Below are 27,992 nucleotides of genomic sequence, written 5' to 3'. Positions count from 1 at the left end.
TTTTGTTGTGCTAGAGACTAGAATAGATATCTCATATCGAATCATCGTTGGCTACAGAAATGTAATCCCTAATCCCTGAATCCCTCCAACAACAGAGCACATCGTTGACTATGGTACCACGCTGGAGGAGGAGGAGCCCTGCGTCTATTCAGAGTGAGAGGCAGGTACTAGTGTGGCAGCTGAGGGAGAAAGAGGGAAAAGTGGGAGAGGGGCTCTTGCCTTTATATGCTAGTGTTTCAAAGTGGGCCAGTTTGGGCTTGTGAGCTTGGCACGATTAGCAGAGGCGGGCTTCTTAAGAGAGGCGCACTTCTGAAAATTGCCCGCATTTTTCGAGATGGGCCTCTTAAGAGATCCGCCTCTATTAATCAATTTAGGAGGTGATCATTTTTAAAAGTGTCTCTTAAAATGAATAAACCTCCTTTGGCGTTCAGAGTCCAATTCTGAAGACGCTATTAGATTTTGCCTTCCTTTGTAAATAAAACTACGACTCAACTAAAACATTTTTAATTGTGGTGCAGCCTGTCCATTTCTCTCCCCAACAGCCACACAAACGCCATACCTCTTTCTCTCTGGGTCTCGACCCTCAGGCTCCTCCATCGCCATCTCCGATGGCGGCGCTCATGTGTGACCTGCCACCTCCATCAGTGACGCTCACATGTACCTCTATTGGTGGCATTTGCATGGGGCCCGCCACCTTGGTTGGCACAACGCTCATGAGCTAGACATGAGGATCTAGGCTGGGCATGAGAGGCAGTAGTGTCATCAGGCTGAAGAGGCGTGGGGGGCTGCCATGTTGGGGAGGAGGTGGCCAGCCCGCGGTGAGGCAGTCGGGCCTTTGGTGCAGGGAGACAGTGGCCGGGGCTAGTAAGCATCAAGAACAAGAATGGTCAAGATCACGAACCACCGACTGCCGAGGTGAGATCTTTTCCTCTTAGTCAACCCCACCCTCTCTCCCTCATCTCTCTCTCTCTCTCTCTCTCTCAATCTCCTCCACCCTCTCCCTCTCCCTCTAGGACGGCGTGGGCAGGTCCTTGGAGGCAGATCTGGCCGGGTGAGGAGGGGTTCAAGGCCGGTGGCATAGGCCGGCAAAGCATATGTAGCAATCTTGATCAATGTTATTGGACAAACGTCCACTTATTTTTTACAAGCAAATTATCATTGAGATCAGGTTCCTTCTCTCAAGGGACCTTTTCTTGTTTATTACATATCATTTGAGCCCATTAGTCCTTTATAATTCCCTCATTCTTCATCCACATTATCTTCATTGACTAATCACCTACTCATAAACAAACGCATTAAAAGTAGGAAATGACAAAGAGACAAATAATCTCATGTGTAACAAGTCTATAATCAAAATTATATAACGACAAATCGAACTGATCAACAGCTGAGACCAAGCGTGGCAGCGCATGCGTGTGCAGCGGAGACCAAGAAAAAAGCCATTTTAGCTGTCTTATAAGTCAAGCTTCTCTAACTTTCACCAAATTTCTAGAAAATTCGTTAACATCTATAATATCAAATTTGTTTCAATAGGTCCACTGTGAAATATATATTGCGTGTTTATTTGGTATTTTAGATGTTAATATATTTTTATAAATATTCAACTGGTGTTAGAGAAGTACTACCTCCGTTACAAATTATAAGTTGCTTTGACTTTTTTTTGGTATATCCAATATGCTACGCATCTAATTATAATAATATGCCTAGATACATAGCAAAATAGATGAACCAAAAAAGTCAAAGCAACTTATAATTTAGAATAGAGGGGGTATGATTTATGATAAAACTATAAAGCAGCATTTGGAACAACAACATACTATATAATAGATCAAAGGGCTGACGATTAGAAATTAGACCTCAAAATCCTGTTGATAGGCAAGTAGAAACTCTCATAAACAGAATAGGCGTGGACAAAGGGATTGTGTCTGCTAGCATTTTGGAAAACACGTTGTATCTTAGGATGTGTTTAAATCCAGTTGCTAAAGTTTAGGGTTGTCATATCAGGTGTCACTATGGGATATCACATCGAGTGTTCGGATGGTAATAATAAAATAAATTACACAAGTCATCAGTAATCTGCGAGATGAATTTATTAAGTCTAATCAATCCCGTCGTTAACATATGTTTACTGTAGCACCACATTGTAAAGTCATAGACTAATTAGGATTAAAAAATTTGTCTCGCAAATTAGTCTCAATCTGTGCATTTAGTTTCGTAATTAGTCTATATTTAATACTCCATGCATATGTCCAAACATCCGATGTGACAAGGGCTAAAGTTTAGGAGGGGAAATAAACACAGCCTCAAAATGACAAGTAAAAAATCTAAAATGTTAACGGTACTGCTTCCACGCGGGATGACGTGTGCTCTCCCTCCTGCCGCATTCCCTCCGCCGCGCACCAATCCCCCGCTACTTGCTCGCTCCTTGCTCCCGCCCATCGCGCGCCCCACCCGCGCCGCTCGCTCCTTGCTCCCAGCCGTCGTGCGCCCCACCTGCGCCGCTCAATCCTACCCGTTGCACACGCCGACCGCCCGGTCGAGCCAAGCCCGGTGCTGGTGGTGGCTGGTGCTGATGCTACTCGCGCGCCACCGCTCGCCACCGGCTCCCACCTCAACAGTTGCAATCTACCGGCCCCAGCCTCCCCTATGTTCACGCATGTTTCAAGTGTTTTTAGATGTTTTGAGATATATTGCAAGTGTTTCATATCGATGTTGCAAAAGTAGATTGGAATGTTACATATGTTGCAATGGCTATACATGTATATAGCAAGCGTGTGTTCCAAAAGTTACACATGTTTATTCAGACGTATGTTGCAAGTGTGTTTATCTAAATGTTGCATATGTTTCACACATATGTTGCAAATATTTTTATCTGGATGTTTATGTTTTGCAATGGCTTTCAAGTGTTTTTTAGGTATTTTTACAAGTGTTTCAAACGTATGTTACAAGTGTTTCATTTGTCTTTAGATGTATGTTGCAAAATGTTTCATCTAGATGTTTCAAAAGTAGATCTCGGTGTTGCACATGTTTGCAATTACGCTGGTAGGTGGCCACCACCTTCCCCTGGTACGCAAACTCCCTGACGAACGCCATGGCTTTGTCATGGGTCGCCAAGCCAAGGTCGGTGCTGGTGGCGTTGGTGGTGGTGGTGGTGCTCGCGTGGCACTGCTGGTGCTGGTGTTGGTGGTGCTTGTGCGCCGCCGCTAGCTACCGGCTCCCACCTTGACGGATGGAATATAATCTACCGGCCCCGGCCTCCCTTATGTTACAAAACACATGTTTCCAAGTGTTTTCAAATATTTCAGAGGTATGTTGCAAGTATGTCATAATGATGTTGCAAGTATGTCATAATGATGTTGCAAAAGTAAATCGAAATGTTGTATATGTTGCAATGGCTATACATGTATGTGCAATCGTCTGTTCAAAATGTTTCATATGTTTGCAATGGCTTTCAAGTGTTTTTGCAAGTGTTTGAGATACTTGTTTCAAATGTTTCATATGTCTTTAGACGTATGTTGCAAATGTTTCATCTAGATGTTTCGAAAGTATATCTGGATGATGCACATGTTGCAATGACGCTGGTAGCTGGCCACCACCTTCCCCCTTGTCTGCGAACTCCCTAACGAGCGCTACGGCTTTGTTTTGGCTCACTAGCAGCTTTGGCGCCTGGCCACCTAGGACAACGACGCAATTAAAGTTGTCGGTGGCAATGTCAGCCCAGTACGCCTCCGTGGCACGCATTCGCAGGCGAAGCAGAGGGGCACGGGTAGATGCGGGTGGTGGCGATAGATGGATGCGGACACGGGCAGGCGCAGCAACAGACGCAGGCAGGCACGCAGCAGCATGCGTGGGCGTCTAGACGCGCACGTTCGTCCGGACGTCCGGGCGCTAGCCACGCTGAAATGTTAATGGTATAATTGATGACCCAACGAATAAGAGAAATATGGATGGTGGACTAAATCAATTCTAAGAACAGTTTAATAGGAGTAATTTACAAACACCAACACACTTTGAAGCTAGGCCTTGTTACATTCCATGGGGAGCCCCTTGTCCTTGAACCGCTTCTCATCCGTGCAGTAGTCGTAGACCATGTTCTCCTCCTGCACCTTGTGCAGCGCCACCGCATCTAGCCGCTGGTCGAACCACGTGGATTGTGCAGGTTCGTCGCCGCACCATGCGACGCCGGGGGAGGGAACGCACGGCGTCACGCGGAAGTTGCGGTAGTAGGCGTAGAAGGGTGCCTGCGTCCAGTCCGTCTTGACGCGCCCGCCCTGCGTCGCCCACTCGTCGGCGTTCCACAGGCTCCCCTGCACACGCATGCGCTGCCACGTCGGGAACGGCACGCCGCGCGCCCGGTCGTTCTTGTACGCGCGGATTGGCGTGCCGTCGACGAGGAATCTGCAAGCAGTTTATATATGCAGTGCCAACAGTTTGAGCTTTATTGGTGATGGAGAGGATAGACGGCTACTCAAGACGACGATGTTGTTGTTTACTTACATGATGTATTTGGGGTTCCATTCGATGGAGTAGGTGTGGAAGTCTTCAGCAGGGTCGAACCAGAGGTGGAACTGCTGCTCGCGGCTGCCGACACCGTTGACGTAGACGTTGGTGTGCAGCGTGTACGGCTCGCCGGTGACATTGCCCAGGAACTCCATGTCCACCTCGTCGTGGTACTCCCACGGCACGTCGTCGGGCGTCAACTGCAGTGCCATTCCGTTCACCCGTGATGAAACATATTGATTTACACAAGAGAGAACAAGAGAGAAACATACGTCTGGGTCGAACAACAACATGCATGGTGACCGCGGTCACCGCGCCGCGACAATGGAGACATGTCGTGGCGGCGGACTTACATAGAATGTGGCGACAGTGCCAGCAGAGTCGTTGGACACGAGCTTGATGTCCATGTCGAAGCGGGCATAGAGGTAGGCATCCTTGGAGCTGAACCCCGAGCCGCTGGTGTGGTCGAGGCCGAGCGCGAGCGTGTCGATGTCGCCATCCATGTAGAAGAAGGTGTCCTGGCCCCACGAGATTTGGATGTCATCGTACAGCAGTGCCACTACTGCTGTCCTATATGCCAATGCCATTGCAAGGAACGCGAACACAACCATGCGATGCTTACAAGAAGACGATGACAGTGCCATGGCTACCTAGCTAATTGACTCTGCAACAAGTATCCTGTTTCTGCTGGTTTGTGTTGTTGCTGTTGTGATGGATCGATCTGAGTTACGTATATATAATCAACACATTGATCGAGATGGTGATGCATCACATGGTTGAAGTGAAGCTGGCAGGGAGCAAGGCACGTTACTCGGAATGTTTGAGAGGCATGTGGCATGTTAGGATCCAAATGGAATGTCAGGCTGGCTAGCTCAGGTTCATTTCATGGAAACTTAGCATGTTCAATCCATCCCGGCCCCCATGTCGTCCCAGTTGACCTCTCTAACGATCATCATGATGCTCCGATGTAAACGCGTCTTAATCAGCATATTATTAAGGAATGATTATGTGTGTTGGTGACCTGCACGTGGAGCAAATGACTGGGAATACAACCAAAAACACCTGCGCTCAGGTGTGTCCTTTTGTATATAATATTATAATATTGCTGCAGAATCGTTCCCTCCACCTCCCATGGATGGACTTCTTGGTTGATGCGACCTCATCTATTCTTGTGGCCTGCACTTGTAAACCGAACTCCCTTGCTCTCATACGGCATACCATATTGATATGTTTAGGACTGCTCAGTTCCATGTTTTCCAGCCAGGTATAGTTTCACAAACTCTGCTCTAAAAAATATATAATTATGAGAACACCAAAAGAGGTGTTCCACCAGGTTTTTTTTAGAGCTGCTCTACGGTGAAGTTTATGGAGCAGAGTCTCTACTCCTGAAAAGAGTAAACTGGACCCGTTCACCATCCGTGGTGAAGCCGGAGTGCTTGGCCTTCACCATTCGTTTTTTTTTGCGCTAACATGTAGGCCCCACCATCCCACGCCGTGAGCCCACGACTCCTAGAGCGCCGCCCTAGGCCCCCTGCCTCACCGTCACCGACACTGCGCCGCCCCAGACCTGCCCTCCCACGCCGCCACTGCCAGAACGCCCCGCCCCCCCCCCCCCCCCGCCCTGCCCCTCCCACACAGCGACGAAGGGCCGCCCCCAACCCCGCCCTATCCGCAGCCGGCACAGCCCCTCCCACGCAGTGTCGCTCGGCCGCCGCCAAATCCGCATCTTGGCCCTGCCGTCCTCGATCCACGGCACCCCGTGTCCCCGTCCTCCCCCAAATCAACAGCAGCAGGCTCGCTCCTCCCCGTCGTCATCGATCCGCAGCACATCTCCCTCCCCAATTGGCGTATGCCGCCGCCCAGCACCTGCCCGTCCTACCAGCAGCTACCACACCGCCGCTGCAATCCAAGTCCTAGGTGCCTGGAGCCTGGAGGAGAGGGAGGCGGTCCGAGACACTGTCGGGACGCTGTAGAGGAGAGGGGAGGTGAGCTTCCGTATAACGTCGTGGAGAAGGTTGGTGGGCGGCCTCAAGGGTCACTGCGTAGTAGTTCCTCGCTGCCTTCTTGTCTTCATGAGTGCCCAGACCACCGCCAATCCAGGATCAGAACCCTTGCCTCCCAGATTACGTTTGAGGTAAGAGGAAGAGGAACTCATTTGCACGTTAGCTTCATCCTGTGTGGCTTCATCCTCGCTACCCTCTCTCGAGGTTTGCTTGATTCATCCTGTGTGGCTTGGCTGCAATTCTGAGATCCCTCCAATATTAAAATGCTATTCTATCCAAAAACATGCTATAACTTAATATATATGTGTGTGTTTTGTATAGACAGTTTATACAGTATAACTGTACAAGTTAGCTTTTCAGTTGCGCAGCTTATTAATCAACAAAAATGCTTAGTATGCAGTAATACATACTTTGGATTAATGTTCCTACCTGTACAGTTTTTATGCGAACTCCCAAGTAGCAGAGCTTACACAAGTATTCAAATGATTGAGATGTTGATGCAGTGGTTACTTTTGAAAATCTATTTTGACCTCCATGCAACTTCAAATAGCCTTCGCCTGCTATAATTTTGCCTTAACAATTCTTAACATGCCCACCATCTCAAAGAAATAGAATAAAAAGTTCTTCAGATGCCAATACTGCCAGTTATTAAATCTGGAGCTATATATATGTTATTAACATATTTTCATATATATATATATATATATATATATAACATATATATATATATATATATATATATATATATATATATATATATATATATATATATATATGAAAATATGTTAATAACATATATATAGCTCCAGATTTATTAATGTCAGTTAAAGAATTTATAGATAAGATGGTATTTGGACTAAACGATATGAAGACTTTAAAGGAACAAATCAATTAGTAAGCATAGAATTTATATGAAGGTTAACCAACAGAAGTGGAACCAAATATAAAGTAAATGTGAACAATGTTATAGAAAGTATGCAATCTAAAGGAATAAAATTTATGAGTTCTCTGAAAATAAGTTCGGAAGAAAGAGCAGAAGAATGGAATATAAGCTCGTTAATAGAACCAAAAATTTTAAAACAACCTAAAGACTACATAAGCTATGAAAATAATAGAGGGATGACTAGTATTTGGTTTGTAGATTATAAAGAACAAGGTTTAGATGATTTAGAAGCATCCAGTTCAGAGGCAAAATTAGAAGAAAATAGAAGGCGTAGCATATGTGAATTTATGGAAAAATTAGATATAGATAATGAAATAAAACATTAAGAGCAAAAGTTAAGCAAAATTCATAATGAATACAAAACCTCTATGATATGCCAATGGGCTTCTATAAGAGAAAATGAACTTTACTTTAGACGAGAGTTATATAGACTGTCACACCCAATTTTAAGGATAAAATTGAATGCAAAATACTCATGTGTGCCTAGGAATCAGTCACACACACAAGTCGACAAATCATATAAAGTATCATCACAGTGTCTCTTACATCACAAATAATAACATTAAGTAGTCTTACACAACACAGCGGAATAGTAAAGAATAACACTCTCGTGGAACACCATCACAGGGAAGGTCAACTGGTTGACCACAAGCCTAAAAATCCTCCGGGAAATCCTCATACCCGTTGTCATCTGTTATCCATCCGAGATTTTTATCCAAATAAAGAAAATAAACAAGTGTAAGTACATCCCGTACTTAACAAGCTAACATGGGGTTATGAAGCTCAAAAAAAGGATTGACTCTGGTTTACTGCGGTTAGCATTTTTAGTATGACAAGCTTTTATTATCAGATATTATCAAATTATGCTTAGGCTCCCATTTAATCCCATAAGAACATATATCAGTGTAAAGTGTATCGTATATCATCATAGAACATCTTAAATGAACATCATCAAGTATCTAGTTATTCTGTGAGTTTTCCGGGCCGCTCGTGACCGTGAGCAAGGCTGTTATAACAGTTTGTTACCCTCTGCAGAGGTGGTGCACATTCACCGCGAGTCGTGATCCCCATATGCCCGGGTTAATTACTCCCATGTCACTGCCAAGGTGAGCGGGCAGGGTACACTATGAAGCCATTTCATAGGTTTCGCTAACAAGTTAGGGCCGCTAGGTTTCCTTGGCAGGCAGATGTAGGAACCCCCCTTTCCTATGATACATATCCATCACGGCTATACTCATAGGAATAGAGGCAGCCCTATACCCAACGTGGCAAGCCCCATTTGCGCCAAAAAGGTAACCTCTAACTAGCTAGAAAAGATCCTATTATTGAGCTAAAGTCAGAGCCATATGACTCTCCCGGTTGCACTGTCAGTCCTAGCTTTTACCGATAGATAAGTCCTTATGGAGGGCTGGGAGCAACATGAACAAAGGTCATTTGCACTTTCGTCCTATGGAACAGTTGTTATAAATCATGTTAAACTCTTTGTTCCATAGATTCATTCATCATCATGTATATCAAGTTCAGTTAGAGCACTAGCAATCTACCCATATGCATTTAACCCATAGGAGACAAGGAACAGGATAAACAATCACTAGGATGTCCTTACGGGTATCAAAATTAGACACATGCAAATGAGTAATTGATTAAAGTGAAATAGGACATCAAGGTAGGCCCATGCTATACTTGCCTTGGTTCACAAACTCGTGCTGGTCCTGCTGGTCGTCGAAGAGTTCTTGGTCTCCAACGTTTTCCTCACCGTCTGAACGCGACCAACACGGCAACATACAACATTCCAAAAGCATTCATGCAAAGCAAACATTCCTATCATTAGAATAGTACACCAACAGTATTGAAAACAAGATAAAATGTTTGTAAAAATAATCTACGTCTCGCTACGATCACGTCAACGCGAAGTTCACGAAAAACGGAGCTAAAATGCGAAAGTTATGATTTAAACGGGTTTTCCTATAGCAATATATTTAATTAAATCTAACCATGAATTTAAAAAGTTCCAAACTTGACTAACAGTGGTTCTAACATGTAGGTTATGGAATTACGAAGCTAACGCGATTTGAATGGATCAATTCGGAGCTAAAACGACAATTTTATAAGCGAAATAGTTCAAATGGCATTTCTGTGAATACTGAAAACATATTTTTGACTTAAGCCGTGAAGTTTACGTTTTCCAAACGAGATTGCGCATTCGGGGAACTACGCCTTGGACTGCGGGTTAGGACTTAGAAAAGTCCAGGGTCTCTTTTGCAAATCAGCCACGCGAAGGGGTATCGGATGTTCTCGGCCGTTGGATTTAAAATGAACGGATCGGATTTGATCAGAGGAGGGAGAGATGAAGGTGGCCGGCCGGAACAGTGACGCCGGCGGTGAACACCATTGCCGGCAGCGTGGAGGTCTCGAACGCGCTCGGTTAGGGGGCTAGGGTTCACCAAATGAAAAACCGAGCGCACCGGGGTATGCGGGGGAAGAAGGGGGTCTCGGCCATGCCGATACGGCGGCCGAAAAACGCGGGTAGCGCGGTGGCCGCCATGGCCGGCGGCCAAGGCTTGCGGAGCTCGTGGCCAAGGCATCTAGAAGCCAAGAAAAATGAAAGTAATGGTACCGGGAGATAGAGGGAGGCCAGGGGATTCTCACCGCGGGGGAGGAAGGAGGACGGGGAAGCTCGGCGGCGGCGGTCCGTGCGAAGGTGTGGTCGGTGGACCTCAGTGCTGCTGCTGCGGTGGTTCCCAAGCACGGCGAGCGCGAGAGAGAGCGGGGCACAGCAGGGGCGCGCGGGGGGGGGGGGAGGCTCAGCTGCTATTTAACAGGGTCGAGGAGCGGGGGGACGCTCCCACGACGCCCATCGTGGGCGACGGTTGCTGCAGCGCTGGGCGCGGGCGGTTGTCGAGCCGCGCGGGGAAGGGGACGGCGCCGACAAGTGGGGCCGAGCGGTCAGCGGCTGCGGGGAAGGGAGCAGCGGCGGATGCGGCCAGGCCATTTGGCTGGGCTGGGCCGGCAGCGGCGCTGGGCCGAGCGAGGCGGGGAGGCGAGCTGGGCCGGGGAAAAGCTGGGCTGCGGGTGAAGGAGAGAAGGCCAGCGGGCCGAAATCAAGAAAAGGGGGAGAAAAGAGGAAAAAGATTCTTTTCTTTTCTTTTTCTACTATTTTCCAAATCCCTTTTTAAATTCAAATTTCAATTCTTTTTGAAATATTTAATAAATTCCTAACATTCACAAAATGATATGCAGCAGTATGTATGCATCAAAAAGTTTCTAACCTTATTTTTAAATTTTAATTCCACAAAATTTATTATTTCCCTATCTTTTAATGCACACTTATTTGCATAAATAAATCCCATTTAGCTATTTTAAAAGAAAGTCATTTTTTGGGTGTTACAATTCTACCCCCCTTAAGATGAATATCGTCCTCGAGATTCGGGTGATTGCTTACTCAAACAGTTGGGGATAAGTCTTTCTCAGATCCTCTTCTCTTTCCCAAGTAGCCTCATCCTCTATATATCGATTCCACTGCACCTTGCACATCTTTACAGTTCGGCTTCTTGTAATTCTTTCGGCAGTTTCCAAGATCTTTATCGGATACTCTTCATAAGTAAGATCTTCCTTGACAGCAAGTTCTTCCAAAGGAATCTGCTCTTCTGGTACCCTCAAACACTTTTTCAATTGGGAAACATGGAACACGTCGTGCACACCTGACAAACTCTAAGGCAGTTCCAACTGATAAGCTACTTCTCCAAGTCTCTCTAAGATCTTAAAATGTCCTATATACCTTGGTGCTAATTTTCCCTTCATATTGAATCTTCTCACACTTCTCATTGGTGACACCTTCAAGTACACATAATCACCAATCTCGAAAGTCAGCTCTCTTCTGCGAATATCCGCGTAACTCTTCTGTCGGGACTGAGCTACTCTCAAATTGTCCCTAATCATTCTCACTTGTTCTTCCGCGTCTCTAAGGACATCGGGTCCAAACACTTGAGTTTCTCCAGTCTGATTCCAGAACAAAGGCGTTCTACATTTACGTCCATACAACGCCTCGAAAGGTGCCATCTTGAGACACTTCTGATAACTGTTGTTGTATGAGAACTCTACGTAAGGCAGACTCTTATCCCAACTATCACCATACTGAAGTGCACAAGCTCTCAATATATCTTCCAAAATCTGGTTGATCCTTTCAGTCTGTCCATCAGTTTGTGGGTGGTAAGCAGAACTGAAATTCAACTTTGTTCCCAAAGATCTATGTACTTTATGCCAGAATTGTGATGTAAATTGGGTGCCTCTATCCAACACAATTTTCTTGGGAACACCATGTAAGCACACTATTCTTTCCATGTACAACTCTGCTAATCTTGCACCATTATAGGTAGTCTTGACTGGTAAAAAGTGAGCAACCTTGGTGAGTCGATCCACTATTACCCATATTGAATCATAACCTCTTTGAGTGCGGGGTAATCCTACGATAAAGTCCAAACCAACTTCTTCCCATTTCCATTCAGGAATCTTCATTGGTTGTAGTAACCCTGTAGGTCTTTGATGCTCAGCTTTCACTCTTTGACAAGTGTCACACAAAGCTACATATTCTGCCACATCTCTCTTCAAACCATACCACCAATACTTCTCCTTGAGATCCAAGTACATCTTGGTACTTCCGGGATGTATAGAATAAGCAGACTCATGGGCCTAAATTGCATCATGGATAGCCTTCACTTCAGGTATACATATCCTTTTTCCGAACCAAAGAGTGCCATTCTCATCCATTTTGAATCCTGGTGCCTTGCCAAGCACTACATTCTCTGCTATCTCCTTAAGTTTTTCATCCTCCAATTGACCTTTGCGTATCTCTTTTTCCAAAGTAGGCTCTATCACCAATTCCATTGCATTAGTGACCAGGCTCAAGTTGAGATACTCCATTTCAGCACACAACTTTGCTGACATAGATGTTATCTGAAGTCTATTGGCATAGCTCTTTCTGCTAAGTGCATCAGCTACGACGTTTGCCTTTCCCGGGTGATAATGCACTTCCAAATCATAGTCTTTGATCAATTCCAACCAACGACGTTGTCTCAGATTCAGATCTGATTGGGTAAAGATATACTTCAAACTCTTATGATCAGTATAGATATCACTCTTATGTCCAATCAGATAATGTCTCCAGATCTTCAAAGCATGAACCACAACTGCCAATTCCAAGTCATGAGTAGGATAATTCAACTCATGCTTCCTCAATTGTCTAGATGCATATGCCACCACTCTTCCTTCTTGCATAAGCACACATCCAAGACCCAAACGGGATGCATCACAATATATAGAGAAGTTCTTGCTTAAATCGGGCAAGGTTAATACTGGAGCTGTAGTCAATCTCTTCTTTAGCTCTTCAAAGTTTGCCTGGCATTTATCCGACCATACATACTTAGCATTCTTTTCCAACAGAGCTGTCATAGGCTTGGCTAGCTTGGAAAAAACCTTCAATGAACCTTCGGTAATATCCAGCTAATCCCAAAAAGCTACGAATCTCACTTACAGTTGTTGGTGGTTTCCAATTCAGTACATCTTGCACTTTGCCTGGATCCACTGCTATTCCACCATTGGAGACAACATGACCCAGAAAAGAGACTTTCTTTAACCAAAACTCACACTTGCTCCGCTTAGCATACAACTTATGTTCTCTAAGCTTTTGCAAGACCAACTTTATGTGTTCAGCATGTTCTTCTTCAGTCTTGGAGAATATTAGTATGTCATCTATGAATACTACCACAAATTTATCCAGAAACTCCATGAACACCTTATTCATCAGATACATGAAGTATGCAGGTGCATTGGTCAATCCAAAAGACATAACGGTGTACTCATATAATCCATACCGTGTAGTGAATGCTGTCTTGGGTATGTCCGAGTTTTGAATCTTAAGCTGATGATACCCTAAACGGAGATCAATCTTGGAGAACACATGTGCTCCTCTCAACTGATCAAACAAATCATCAATTCTAGGCAAAGGGTATTTATTCTTGATTGTAACCTCATTAAGTGAGCGGTAATCCACACATATCCGCTAACTACCATCCTTCTTATCCACAAAGATCACAGGTGCCCCCCACGGGGAAGAACTGGGGCGTATGAAACCCTTTTCTTGCAACTCTTTTAGTTGTTTCTTAAGCTCTTCTAATTCATTAACTCCCATTCTATATGGACGCTTAGCTATTGGTGCAGTTCTAGGTAATAATTCAATAATGAATTCAATGTCTCGGTCAGATGGCATACCTGGCAAGTCATCGGGGAAGACATCCGGGAACTCCTCCATGACACAATCTTGTTCATTGACTTCACCATCTAGCTGGTTCACTGTGGCTGTAGGCTGAGCTTGCACTAGCACTTCTACACAGATTATATCTCCATTGAGTGATGTCACAACCACAGATTTCTCCTGACACTGAATCACTGCCCGGTGTTGTTTCATCCAATCCATTCCTAGAATAAGATCAATTCCCGCTGTTCTCAACACAATAGGCTTCACCTTGAAGTCTACCCCCCTTAAGGAAATGCTAGTTGAGGGGCTCCAATAAGAAGCGAGCATACTACCTCTCGGGGAATTTACTACTATGGGGTTTTTCATGGCACACAAAGGTATGCTATGCATTCTAACAAAAGCTTGGGAGATAAAAGAATGCGAAGCACCAGAATCAAAAAGTACGGTAGCAGAAATAGAGTTGACGCTGAACGTACCCAACATGACCTCAGGCGTCTCCTGAGCTGCATCAGATGACACATAATTCACCTTCACAGTGTGAGGTGGTCGGGCGTTGAACTTCTGATTGTTGGTCTAGTTTAGAGGTGCTTGTTGGTTCTGCTTCTTAGGACACTGATGAGCATAGTGACCTACTTCTCCGCATCGGTAGCAGGCATAGGGATTGTTGGGTGCACCACTCTTCATAGGAGCATTGTTGGGCACTCCCTGGCGTGTTGCAGGATTGCTGGTCTGTTGCGGGGGGACGCTAATTTCCAAACTGTTGCTGGTACTGAGGGTGTTGCTGGAACTGGTTCCGCTGAGGATACTGACCACGGTTTCCCTGGTGAGTTGGTCCTTGATTCCTCTGCAGGAAACCTTGCTGGGGATAAGCACGTGGGCGAGTGTTGCTTCCAAAAGCTTGCCCTTGGAGCCTTCTCTTCTTAGCTTCCATCTCCTTGCGCTTATCGTCAATCACAATAGCGTGATTCACCAAAGACTAGAAGTTAGGGTAAGTATTAGACATCAGCTGGAGCTGTAGTCCATCATAGAGTCCCTTGAGGAAACGGCCTTGCTTATCCTTGTCATCCGCTACATCATTAGGAGCATAGCGTGAAAGTTGTGCGAACTTGTCCCGATACTCCGCCATAGTCATTGATCCTTGCTTGAGGGATCGGAATTCTTCCTGCTTCAGTTCCACTAGTCCATCAGGAATATGGTATGACCAGAAATTGTCCTTGAATTCTTGCCAAGTGATTGCAGGAGCATTGTTGGGACGTCCAAACTGGAATGATTCCCACCAATCCTGAGCAGCTCCTTGGAGTTGCCCAGAAGCGTACAACACCTTCTCAAGGTCGTTGCATTATGCTATGTTTAGTTGTTTCTCCACAGCACGCAACCAATCATCTGACTCCATAGGGTCTGAGGCATGGGTGAACACCGGTGGTCGACCTTTCATAAACTCTCCACGCTTATCTCTGACCTGAACAGGCGGTGGTCCTCTTGCAGGTTCATTGTCCAAGCGCTGCATCATAGCTTGCATCAGCTGCGCTTGCATCCCCAATATTTGTTCCATGGTCACAGGTGGCGGTGGTGGTGGATTTATGAGAGCATCACGCCCACGACCATGGCCTCTTCCTCTTCCTCCTCTTGCGGCCATCTGTTTTCCAACAAATGTGCAAAATTTAGAGATTTTTCCAATTATAGAGAGCTTACAAAAGATAAGAAACAATGCTGAGAATTTTCTGGACAAGATTCAAATTCAGCATTTCAGTAAAACTATTATAACTCGAGTTTCAGAGATCCAACAAAGGTGCACCAAGATTTGTTAGAATGCTTAGGACATCAGCTACAACTTTTATTTAGATCACTTTTACAGATTCTGACACACACATGGTCAAAAGTAGAGCTAAACCGAAACTGTTCTGAGTTCCAGACAGCGCAGGAACATCAACTTGCGTCAGCTAGATCTCCTAAACCTGAACAGCTATTGACGTGATTCTAGAGACATTCGAAAGATACAGAAGTCTAGTTATCTCCACAAAAATTTCAGAATTTTTGACAGCCCAGATTTCGAGATATCAGATAAAGAACACAGGCTGCTCCAGAAATCAGCACAGCAGAGATAAGATAAAGCAAGACTTCAGCATTAAGATTTCATTCTAAACTTAAAGTTCCAATCTAAGGAAGTTGTGGACATGCCCACAAACTTCCAGCAATCAAGCAAAATACCAAATCATCCAAGTTCACAAATTAAACATCTAATCAACCAAGTTCACAAGACCAACAAGACTAAATAAGAAACACGAACTAACGACATGGTAATCTAGATCAAGGCACCTAACACCTATGGAGCGGTGTCAATCATGGTGAAGGACCGGCGCTTCTTCTTGTAGATCGAAGGCTGTCCAAGTTGTGCTCGAAGTTCATCCACTTGCTTCTGGAGGCGTCTCTGAGCCCTCTGAGATGCACGCAATTCTCCTTTGATTTCCTTATCCACTCCCTACATAGCGTGGACATGCTGCACCGTTGCTTCCAGAGTTGGGTCATTCTCTGGTGGAGCCAAAACCTGCCAAACACCCTTATGATCATTTCGAGGAAGGAACCTAAAGCAATCCTCCCTCATGGCCTCAAAGCGACGACCGTGGTAGTGGATGTAGGCATTCTGTGCTGCATCCTCTATGCCATCCAAGGCATGGGCTCTCCTGGCAGGGGCACAGTGGACAGTCTCCACCTCATGTCCATTCTTGATATCATTCCAAGCGGTGACCACCAGCTCTACCTTCCAGAAGGTAGCCTCCAATGGATGCTGGTACTCAGCGTAGTGGTAGCTGATGGAGGCGTGCAAGTCGGGGTAGTAGTCGTCCAGCACGTGAGTGAGGAGGGTGTGGTAGTAAGCTGTCTCTGGGGCTGGCTTGAAGTAGTACTTGCACTTCCAGCCAATCTCCTCCTCCACCACGGGAACAGCTGGGGATGGTGTAGGTGTAGGGGAAGTAGCCATCGACTCCTCAGGTGTAGCTATAACAGGATAGACTAGCACGACGACTGGTGTAGGAGCAGGTGTAGGCGTCGGTGTAGCCATCTCCTCGTCGTCGGAGATGATCACAATCTCCCTCTCCGCCTGTGGGGCACGCGGGGTGAACATGGCACGATAGTCGGCGGTGCTGAGGCGAGCAGTCTTCGGATTATGAGACATCTATAGATTTAAAGTGAGATAGAATTAGAATCAACAATTTCAAATAATAGATTAAGGTATGAAAAGCATAAATGTTTTAATAAAATAACAAAAATAAGACAGTAAGCAAGAAACCAGAGGAGCAAAGATGCTAAAACATCCGTTTTCTAACTAGGCTTGCGTCCTACAGTCAACACGGCTCTGATACCAATTTGTCACACCCAATTTTAAGGATAAAATTGAATGCAAAATACTCATGTGTGCCCAGGAATCAGTCACACACACAAGTCGACAAATCATATAAAGTATCATCACGGTGTCTCTTATATCACAAAAAATAGCATTAAGTAGTCTTACACAACACAGCGGAATAGTAAAGAATAACACTCTCGTGGAACACCATCACAGGGAAGATCAACTGGTTGACCACAAGCCTAAAAATCCTCCGGGAAATCCTCATACCCGTTGTCATCTGTTACCCATCTGGGATTTTTATCCAAATAAAGAAAATAAACAAGTGTAAGTACATCCCGTACTTAACAAGCTAGCATGGGGTTATGAAGCTCAAAAAAGGATTGACTCTGGTTTACTGCGGTTAGCATTTTTAGTACGACAAGCTTTTATTATCAGATATTATCAAATTATGCTTAGGCTCCCATTTAATCCCATAAGAACATATATCAGTGTAAAGTGTATCGTATATCATCATAGAACATCTTAAATGAACATCATCAAGTATCCAGTTATTCTGTGAGTTTTCCGGGCCACTCGTGACCATGAGCAAGGCTGTTATAACAGTTTGTTACCCTCTACAGAGGTGGTGCACATTCACTGCGAGTCGTGATCCCCATATGCCCGGGCTAATTACTCCCATGTCACTGCCAAGGTGAGCGGGCAGGGTACACTATGAAGCCATTTCATAGGTTTCGCTAACAAGTTAGGGCCGCTAGGTTTCCTTGGCAGGCAGATGTAGGAACCCCCCTTTCCTATGGCACATATCCATCGTGGCTATACTCATAGGAACAGAGGCAGCCCTATACCCAACGTGGCAAGCCCCATTTGCGCCAAAAAGGTAACCTCTAACTAGCTAGAAAAGATCCTATTACTGAGCTAAAGTCAGAGCCATATGACTCTCCCGGCAACGGCAACATACAACATTCCAAAAGCATTCTTGCAAAGCAAACATTCCTATCATTAGAACAGTACACAAACAGTATTGAAAACAAGATGAAATGTTTGTAAAAATAATCTACGTCTCGCTACGATCACGTCAACGCGAAGTTCACGAAAAACGGAGCTAAAATGCGAAAGTTATGATTTAAACGGGTTTTCCTATAGCAATATATTTAATTAAATCTAACCATGAATTTAAAAAGTTCCAAACTTGACTAACAGTGGTTCTAACATGTAGGTTATGGAATTATGAAGCTAACGCGATTTGAATGGATCAATTCGGAGCTAAAACGATAATTTTATAAGCGAAACAGTTCAAATGGCATTTCTGTGAATACTGAAAATGTATTTTTGACTTAAGCCGTGAAGTTTATGTTTTCCAAATGAGATTGCGCATTCGGGGAACTACGCCTTGGACTACGGGTTAGGACTTAGAAAAGTCTAGGGTCTCTTTTGCAAATCAGCCACGCGAAGGGGTATCGGATGTTCTCGGCCGTTGGATTTAAAATGAACGGATCGGATTTGATCAGAGGAGGGAGAGATGAAGGTGGCCGGCCGGAACAGTGACGCCGGCGGTGAACACCATTGCCGGCGGAGTGGAGGTCTCAGATGCGCGCGGTTAGGGGGCTAGGGTTCCCCAAATGAAAAACCGAGCGCACCGGGGTATGCGGGGGAAGAAGGGGGTCTCGGCCATGCCGATACGGCGGCCGAAAAATGCGGGTAGCGCGGTGGCCGCCATGGCCGGCGGCCAAGGCTTGCGGAGCTCGCGGCCAAGGCATCTAGAAGCCAAGAAAAACGAAAGTAACGGTACCGGGAGATAGAGGGAGGACAGGGGATTCTCACCGCGGGGGAGGAAGGAGGACGGGGAAGCTCGGCGGCGGCGGTCCGTGCGAAGGTGTGGTCGGCGGACCTCGGTGCTGCTGCTGCGGTGGTTCCCAAGCACGGTGAGCGCGAGAGAGAGCGGGGCACAGCAGGGGCGCGCGGGGGGGAGGCTCGGCTGCTATTTAACAGGGCCGAGGAGCGGGGGGGACGCTCCCACGACGCCCATCGTGGGCGGCGGTTGCTGCAGCGCCGGGCGCGGGCAGTTGCCGAGCCGCACAGGGAAGGGGACAGCGCCGACAAGTGGGGCCGAGCGGTCAGCGGCTACGGGGAAGGGAGCAGCGGCGGATGCGGCCAGGCCGTTCGGCTGGGCTGGGCCGGCAGCGGCACTGGGCCGAGCGAGGCGGGGAGGCGAGCTGGGCCGGAGAAAAGCTGGGCTGCGGGTGAAGGAGAGAAGGCCAGCGGGCCGAAATCAAGAAAAGGGGGAGAAAAGAGGAAAAAGATTCTTTTCTTTTCTTTTTCTACTATTTTCCAAATCCCTTTTTAAATTCAAATTTCATTTCTTTTTGAAATATTTAATAAATTCCTAACATTCACAAAATGATATGTAGCAGCATGTATGCATCAAAAAGTTTGTAACCTTATTTTTAAATTTTAATTCCACAAAATTTATTATTTCCCTATCTTTTAACGCACACTTATTTGCATAAATAAATCCCATTTAGCTATTTTAAAAGAAAGTCATTTTTAGGGTGTTACATAGACTTAATACATCAAGAAAGATAGAGAGTTAAATAATAAGAAATTTAGTATTCCAATAAAGAAAAATGAATTTGTGTCAAAACAAATAGAAAATAGGGTAAGAGAAGCCCAAAAAGAATTAGAATATAGCAAAGATAAGATAAAAGACATAAAAGATAATGATATAAGTACAGAAAAGCAATGGGAAATTAATAATAAGTTTTTACTAGAAAGCTATGAAGAAGAGGATGAAGATACAATTGAGATATGCAGTAACTCAGTAACTCTCATAAACTCCTTAGAAAATAAAGAGTTGCATAAAAATAATGCTATAGAAGCAATGGAAATAGATCCAAGTTCATCAAAAAGAAGACGAGGTCCGAAAATAAAGATAGAAGGAGAAAAAGAGAGACCAACTAGAAAACCAGGAACTTGGGCACCAGAAAAAGAACCTGCATATAAATATATACTTGAACAATATAAGCATATGGGTTCAAAAAGAAGAGAATTTGAAAAGACGGTTCAATTCTAGAATTATAGAAGTGATGGTGCTATATTAAATTTAGCAGCACATGATCCTATAGATTGGTCAAATATAATTAGCATATGGAAAGGATTGATAGTCCAAAAGTATATACAAAATCAGCCTAATATTGGAAATAGAGTAGAAGATATGATTACATATTTAGAAACATTTTTAGGAGAATCAGTCAAAGTTTTATGGGAACAATGGGTAGAAGCTTTCCCTAATCATTATGCCCAATTAAAAATGGCTGGTAGTAACCCATATAATTTTGCAAATATTATATCAAGCATTGTAATAGGTGAAGATCCTAAATTAGGATTTACTGTTTTACATAATGAAAGATTAAAAGAAATAGAAAAAATTTCACTAACAAGCTGGAAAGGAATAAAAGAATTTTCTCAACACTATTTGTATAATGCTACGACTGCCAAGCAAGGCTATAACCAAGGTATAGTTGAAAGATATTTTAATAAATTGCTAGATCCTTTATGTTCTATGATATTCAAAGAATATAAAAAAGAAACTAATGGTAAAGAATATAATCTCTCATGCTATAACATTCATTTTCAAACAGTTAAGAAAAATATGCACCAACATACAAGCCCAAAGATCAATGAAACAATCAGATTATAATTTTTGCAATAAAATAGTTCAAATACCATTGACATATGGAGAAGAGAGATCTAGAAACAAGAAATATCCTAAGAATTATAAGAAAGGAAATGTAAGGACAAAGAGACGTTATTTTCTTAGAAGATCAGACAATAGAGCTTCATTCCTCCATAAGAGAAATGTAAGAAGATATAATCCTAGAAAAAATTATGATAGTACATGTAGATGCTTTATTTGCAACTCGTCACATCACTTAAGCAAAACATGTCCTAATAAAGACAAAAAAAGGTATTCCAATAAGCAAGAAGAACAAGAAAAGGTTCTAATAATAGATAGTGTGATTGAAAATATTTTAGTCTGTGATGATGATATAATGGACGATGAATCGATATACTCAATTATAGAGACAGATAAAATAGAATATGATGAAGAAAAAGAATCAAGTGAAGAAGAGTTAGACTTAATTGATGAGTTAGCAGGAATAAAGATAGAAATGATGGATCAAATAAACTACGAACACAAGTGGGACATAAAAAAGGTGATTCTAATATAAAATGTGTATTTTGCATATATTATCAAGATCCAGCAAAAAGAGCAACATGTAGGTTATGTTTAAGACAAGCAAGAATGTCATGTCTAAAACAGCAAAATGATATGAAAAATGAGTCAGAAGCTAAAATTATATATGAGGAAAATAAAGTGCAATAAGAAGAAGAAGTAATTCTAGAGGAAAAAGGAAACAAATATTTAAACAATATTCCACAAGAGTTCCTCATTCCTAGATTAAGTTTTAAGACGGAACAAATTTTGTCATACTTTACTCATGATATTATAGATCTAATTTGGAAAAAATATGTTGAAAGACAATACAAAACCTTTCATGATATACAAAACTATTTTATGAAATTATACCAAGAAAAAGAAATGCCTCTAGGAATAATTACGAATGCAAATATTTTTCCTTTACTTCATCTCGATGATAAATTAATTGTTAAGCCTCATCAAAGATTCTTAATATTGAGGGCTGATATAAATTTAAAATATTTTAGAAGCATACAAAGAAATATTAGAGATGATATCTCTCTACAAACTATTATTGATCATGGGTTAGTCCATGATATATATGGTGCACTTGAAGAAATTTTCCAATCAGACCTTGGAATAGCTATCAAAGAAGCTTGTAAGAAATTAGCATGTATTCAAGGGAGATACAAAATTAAGTTTTGTTCTAATCCACCAAAATTTACACAACCGATAAGACCAGCATGCCATGATATATATATCACAAAGGAATTATACAAGTTTCCTACTACATGGACTTCAGACTCATGGCAAAATTATGAAGAGCTATTCATAAAAGACATGAATCATGATAATTGGAGAATTTTCAGTGAAGCAAAAGAATTAGAAGGAAATATCAAATTTGCTCCTAAATATTATATGATGTACCAAAATAAAATAATAAAAGTATTCTTACAAGAATACTATGGAAGATATATTATAATACAAAGAGAAGTTGGAATACTAATAAAGCCTAGTTATGGCAAAGAATGTCAATTATGAAAAGAATATCGTGAATTGTTGTCTTGGTATGAAATATGGCAAACTGAAGAACTGGACAACAAAGAAAATATTGAGGAGTAATAAGAAGAGTCAATATAGACTCAGTTCAATATCAATATATATATTCTAGACAAAAAATATACTCCCTATGTTGATAAGGTGTTATCAATAATTCGGCCCGGGGAAGATAATACTACATGCTAGAATCCTTGATTTGATGTTTGCAACATCAACCATTCGGGCGTGGAAGACCATACCAAAAAATATCCAGAAGGATAAGACCGAGTGTGTCAGAGGACAGTGCAAAAGGAATATACAGTCATTCTACTATAGCCAGGACAATTATTGAAGCACGCAACTTCGTCCAGCTGTCCAGGCAACAGTAAAGGAGAATAATTGAAGACACCAGAAGACTTAAGCACGAAGTAACTTCAGAAGATAAGCATGAAGGACAATCCAGAAGGCTCACTTCGCGTTATAAAGAGAGATGTCGGGCGCATTCATGCGGCATCGGACCGAAGACCACCAACACCATCACCAGGAACTCATCCACTGAAGACTCCACTCCACTCCACCACTCCACTTTCCCACATACACCATGAATAGCAGGATCTCAGAAGAACTCTGAGAATCATCAACCATGAATAGTAATACTCCACTACCGTTGTATTACTCCACCACTATATGTAAATTAGAATAAAGGAAGTCCCCGTGATCTTTCTGCACTTGTAAGGTAATCCCAAAAGTTTATGCTAAGTGCTTGGGGTTTCCCGAAAGGGAAAGCCATATGTAAGCTTGCTCTATGGAAAAGAATTAAGCTTTCCTGTTTTAATCCCTGCCTTCCTTTAAGCTCATTCATATGGGGCGATGTCTCTATGCTAGGGACCCTAGAGGAAAAACCTCTGCGTGTGTTGTTCTTGTGTTAGCCCTGGTAGCGGCATTTGTAGAGAACCCTATGTGTGCAGATAAGTGTTCCCTTCGGGTGGAACTGCCTGGGGAGACGATAGAGCCTGAGTCCTGTGTGTGCATGGCTAGGGATAGCGAGGGAGAAGACTGGGTTAGCCTAGTTCTAAAGCGAGCTAGCGATGCATATGGTGAGTACCGAGTAGGACTGACACAAGCATAGTCGCACGATCGTGCGAATTCTGGGTCTCGCCAGCCTGCAAAAGATCCTCAGAAGTATTAATCCGCATATATACCACTTTTATACCGCAGAGATATTACAACAAACACTGGGAAACTAACTTGGATTCAGAATTCAAATTTAAAATTCTTGAGTTACTATTCATAGCACTATTCAAATTCAGCGGTCACTGTTCAAATTTGCGACACTAAAATACTCGCTACTATTTAAATTTGGAATATGAACATTGCACGAGTACTCACCCAGGAGTGTCTCAGGCACCCAAACTCTTCACTATTTAAGGCACTATTCAAAGGCACTAACTTTTGAATTTATAGTGGGTGGATTGTGGATGCAGGATGCGTGTGTGATTAGTATGTGCGTGATTAGTGAATATGCATATGCAGATTATGCTTCTTAGGATCTTTTGTAGGCTGGCGAGACCAATGTTTTGGCTGGTCGTTAGACTATGCTTGTGTCAGTCCTACTCGGTACTCACCGTATGCATCGCTAGCTCGCTTCAGAACCAGGCTAACTCAGTCTTCTCCCTTGCTATCCCCAGCCACGCACACACATGACTCAGGCTCTATCGTCTCTCCAGGCAGTTTGACCCGAAGGGAACACTTATCTACGCACACAGGGTTCTCTACAAATGTCGCTATCAGGGCTAACACGAGAACAACACACACAGAGGTTTCTCCTCTAGGGTCCCTAGCATAGAGACATCGCCCCATATGAACAAGCTTAAAGGAAGGCATGGATTAAAATAGGAAAGCTTAATTCATTTTCACAAAGCAAGCTTACATATGGCTTTCCCTTTCGAAAAACCCCAAGCACTTAGCACAAACCTTAAGGATTACCTTACAAGCGTAGGAAGATCTTGGGGACTTCCTTTATTCTCTAATTTACAGATAGTGGTGGAGTAATATAGTGGTAGTGGAGTATTACTATTCATGGTAGAGGATTCTTAGAGTTCTTCTGAGGTCATGCTATTCATGGTGTATGTGGGAAACTAGAGCGGTGGTGTCGTTGGTTCTTCAGTGGATGAGAGTGCGATGTCTGATGCTGGTGGTCTTCGGTCCGATGCCACATGAATGCGCCCGACGTCTCTCTTTATAGTGCGAAGAGAGCCGTCTGGATTATCCTTCATGCTTGTCTTCTGGAGTTACTTCGTGCTTAAGTCTTATGGTGTCTTCAATTATTCTCCTTTACTGTTGCCTGGACAGCTAGACGGAGTTGTGTGCTTCAATAATTGTCCTGGCTACAGTAGAGTGACTGTATATTCCTTTTGCGCTGTCCTCTGACACACTCGGTCTTATCCTTCTAGATATTTTTTGGTATGGTCTTCCACGCCCGAATGATTGATGTTGCAAGCATCAAATCAAGGATTCTGGCATGTAGTATTATCTTCCCCCGGCCGAATTGTTCATAACACCTTATCATCATAGGGAGTATATTTTTTGTCTAGAATATATATATTGATATTAAACTGAGTCTATATTGACTCTTCTTATTACTCCTTAATAATTTATGCGTTGTCTAGTTCTTTAGTTTGCCATATTTCATACCAAGACAACAATTCATGATATTCTTTTCGTAATTGACATTCTTTGCCATAACTAGGCTTTATTAGTCTTCCAACTTCTCTTTGTATTATAATATATCTTCCATAGTATTCTCGTAAGAATACTTTTATTATTTTATTTTGGTACATCATATAATATTCAGGAGCCAATTTGATATTTCCTTCTAATTCTTTTGCTTCACTGAAAATTCTCCAATTATCATGACTCATGTCTTTTATGAATAGCTCTTCATAATTTTGCCATGAGTCTGAAGTCCATGCAGTAGGAAATTTGTATGATCCCTTTGTGATATATATATCATGGCATGCTGGTCTTATCGGTTGTGTAAATTTTGGTGGATTAGAACAAAACTTAATTTTGTATCTCCCTTGAATACATGCTAATTTCTTACAAGCTTCTTTGATAGCTATTCCAAGGTCTGATTGGAAAATTTCTTCAAGTGCACCATATATATCATGGACTAACCCATGATCAATAATAGTTTGTAGAGAGATATCATCTCTAATATTTCTTTGTATGCTTCTGAAATATTTTAAATTTATATTAGCCCTCAATATTAAGAATCTTTGATGAGGCTTAACAATTAATTTATCATCGAGATGAAGTAAAGGAAAAATATTTGCATTCGTAATTATTCCTAGAGGCATTTCTTTTTCTTGGTATAATTTCATAAAATAGTTTTGTATATCATGAAAGGTTTTGTATTGTCTTTCAACATATTTTTTCCAAATTAGATCTATAATATCATGAGTAAAGTATGACAAAATTTGTTCAGTCTTAAAACTTAATCTAGGAATGAGGAACTCTTGTGGGATATTGTTTAAATATTTGTTTCCTTTTTCCTCTAGAATTACTTCTTCTTATGGCACTTTATTTTCCTCATATATAATTTTAGCTTCTGACTCATTTTTCATATCATTTTGCTGTTTTAGACATGACATACATGCTTGTCTTAAACATAACCTACATGTTGCTCTTTTTGCTGGATCTTGATAATATATGCAAAATACACATTTTATATCAGAATCACCTTTTTTATGTCCCACTTGTGTTTGTAGTTTATTTGATCCATCATTTCTATCTTTATTCCTGCTAACTCATCAATTAAGTCTAACTCTTCTTCACATGATTCTTTTTCTTCATCATATTCTATTTTATCTATCTCTATAATTGAGTATATCGATTCATCGTCCATTATATCATCATCACAGACTAAAATATTTTCAATCACACTATCTATTATTAGAACCTTTTCTTGTTCTTCTTGCTTATTGGAATACCTTTTCTTGTCTTTATTAGGACATGTTTTGCTTAAGTGATCTGACGAGTTGCAAATAAAGCATCTACATGTACTATCATAATTTTTTCTAGGATTATATCTTCTTACATTTCTCTTATGGAGGAATGAAGCTTTATTGTCTGATCTTCTAAGAAAATAATGTCTCTTTGTCCTTACATTTCCTTTCTTATAATTCTTAGGATATTTCTTGTTTCTAGATCTCTTATCTCCATATGTCAATGGTATTTGAACTATTTTATTGCAAAAATTATAATCTGATTGTTTCATTGATCTTTGGGCTTGTATGTTGGTGCATATTTTTCTTAACCGTTTGAAAACGAATGTTATAGCCTGAGAGATTATATTCTTTACCATTAGTTTCTTTTTTATATTCTTCGAATATCATAGAACATAAAGGATCTAGCAATTTATTAAAATATCTTTCAACTATACCTTGGTTATAGCCTTGCTTGGCAGTCGTAGCATTATACAAATAGTGTTGAGAAAATTTGTTTATTCCTTTCCAGCTTGTTAGTGACATTTTTTCTATTTCTTTTAATCTTTCATTATGTAAGACAGTAAATCCAAATTTAGGATCTTCACCTATTACAATGCTTGATATCATATTTGCAAAATTATATGGGTTACTACCAGCCATTTTTAATTGGGCATAATGATTAGGGAAAGCTTCTACCCATTGTTCCCATAAAACTTTGACTGATTCTACTAAAAATGTTTCTAAATATGTAATCATATCTTCTACTCTATTTCCAACATTAGGCTGATTTTGTATATACTTTTGGACTATCAATCCTTTCCATATGCTAATTATATTTGACCAATCTATAGGATCATGTGCTGCTAAATTTAATATAGCACCATCACTTCTATAATTCTGGAATTGAACCATCTTTTCAAATTCTCTTCTTTTTGAACGCATATGCTTATATTGTTCAAGTATATATTTATATGCAGGTTCTTCTTTTTCTGGTGCCCAAGTTCCTGGTTTTCTAGTTGGTCTTTCTTTTTCTCCTTCTATCTTTATTTTCGGACCTCGTCTTCTTTTTGATGAACTTGGATCTATTTCCATTGCTTCTATAGCATTATTTTTATGCAACTCTTTATTTTCTAAGGAGTTTATGAGAGTTACTGAGTTACTGCATATCTCAATTGTATCTTCATCCTCTTCTTCATAGCTTTCTAGTAAAAACTTATTATTAATTTCCCATTGCTTTTCTGTAGCACCCGGTTTTAAAGAACAAAACCAGGTACACCCCATATGTGAGTCTAGGAAGTCAAATCTCACATATAGCTACAAATAAGGTAATATCAATAGACAATGCTTAAATACATAGCGTATTAGTATAAAGATTATAACCTCAGAGTATAGACAGCGTAAAGACAACTCTGATCTTCAGGCGAAGACTCCAAATCCATAGGGACAACTGACTGGTTGATCACAAGCCTAATTGCTCCAAACTCTAGTAATCTGGTACCCATCCAGGATTTTTATCCAAATAATTGAAAATAAAGCAAGCGTAAGTACATGTCGTACTCAACAAATATGACATGGGGTTCATGAGGCTCAAAAGGCTAACTCTGGTTTAACTACGATTAGCTTTTAATGAGTCATGATTTGAGCAATTGAGTAGCAACAAGTTCATCTCAAGCCCATAAACACATGATCAGGTAAACATGAATAATGAATAGCATAAACAAT

The 27,992-nt window shown here is 42.1% G+C and overlaps 1 protein-coding gene across 1 annotated transcript; it reads right to left on the bottom strand.

Annotated features, from left to right (window-relative positions):
- Positions 1 to 4,016: 4,016 nt before the first annotated feature.
- On the bottom strand, positions 4,017 to 5,251 carry LOC136501709 (xyloglucan endotransglucosylase/hydrolase protein 19-like). The gene is made up of 3 exons (XM_066497235.1): positions 4,854 to 5,251; positions 4,498 to 4,700; positions 4,017 to 4,398 (listed from the first exon to the last, which is right to left on the bottom strand). The coding sequence occupies exons 1-3, from the start codon at positions 5,142 to 5,144 to the stop codon at positions 4,017 to 4,019; spliced, it is 876 nt and encodes a 291-aa protein (XP_066353332.1). The 5' UTR covers positions 5,145 to 5,251.
- Positions 5,252 to 27,992: the final 22,741 nt, after the last annotated feature.

The sequence above is a fragment of the Miscanthus floridulus genome, chromosome 13, assembly GCF_019320115.1.
Source record: "Miscanthus floridulus cultivar M001 chromosome 13, ASM1932011v1, whole genome shotgun sequence".
Lineage (NCBI taxonomy): Eukaryota > Viridiplantae > Streptophyta > Magnoliopsida > Poales > Poaceae > Miscanthus > Miscanthus floridulus.
The sequence above is the reverse complement of the archived record's forward strand: the minus strand, read 5'-3'. Positions and strand labels throughout refer to the sequence as shown.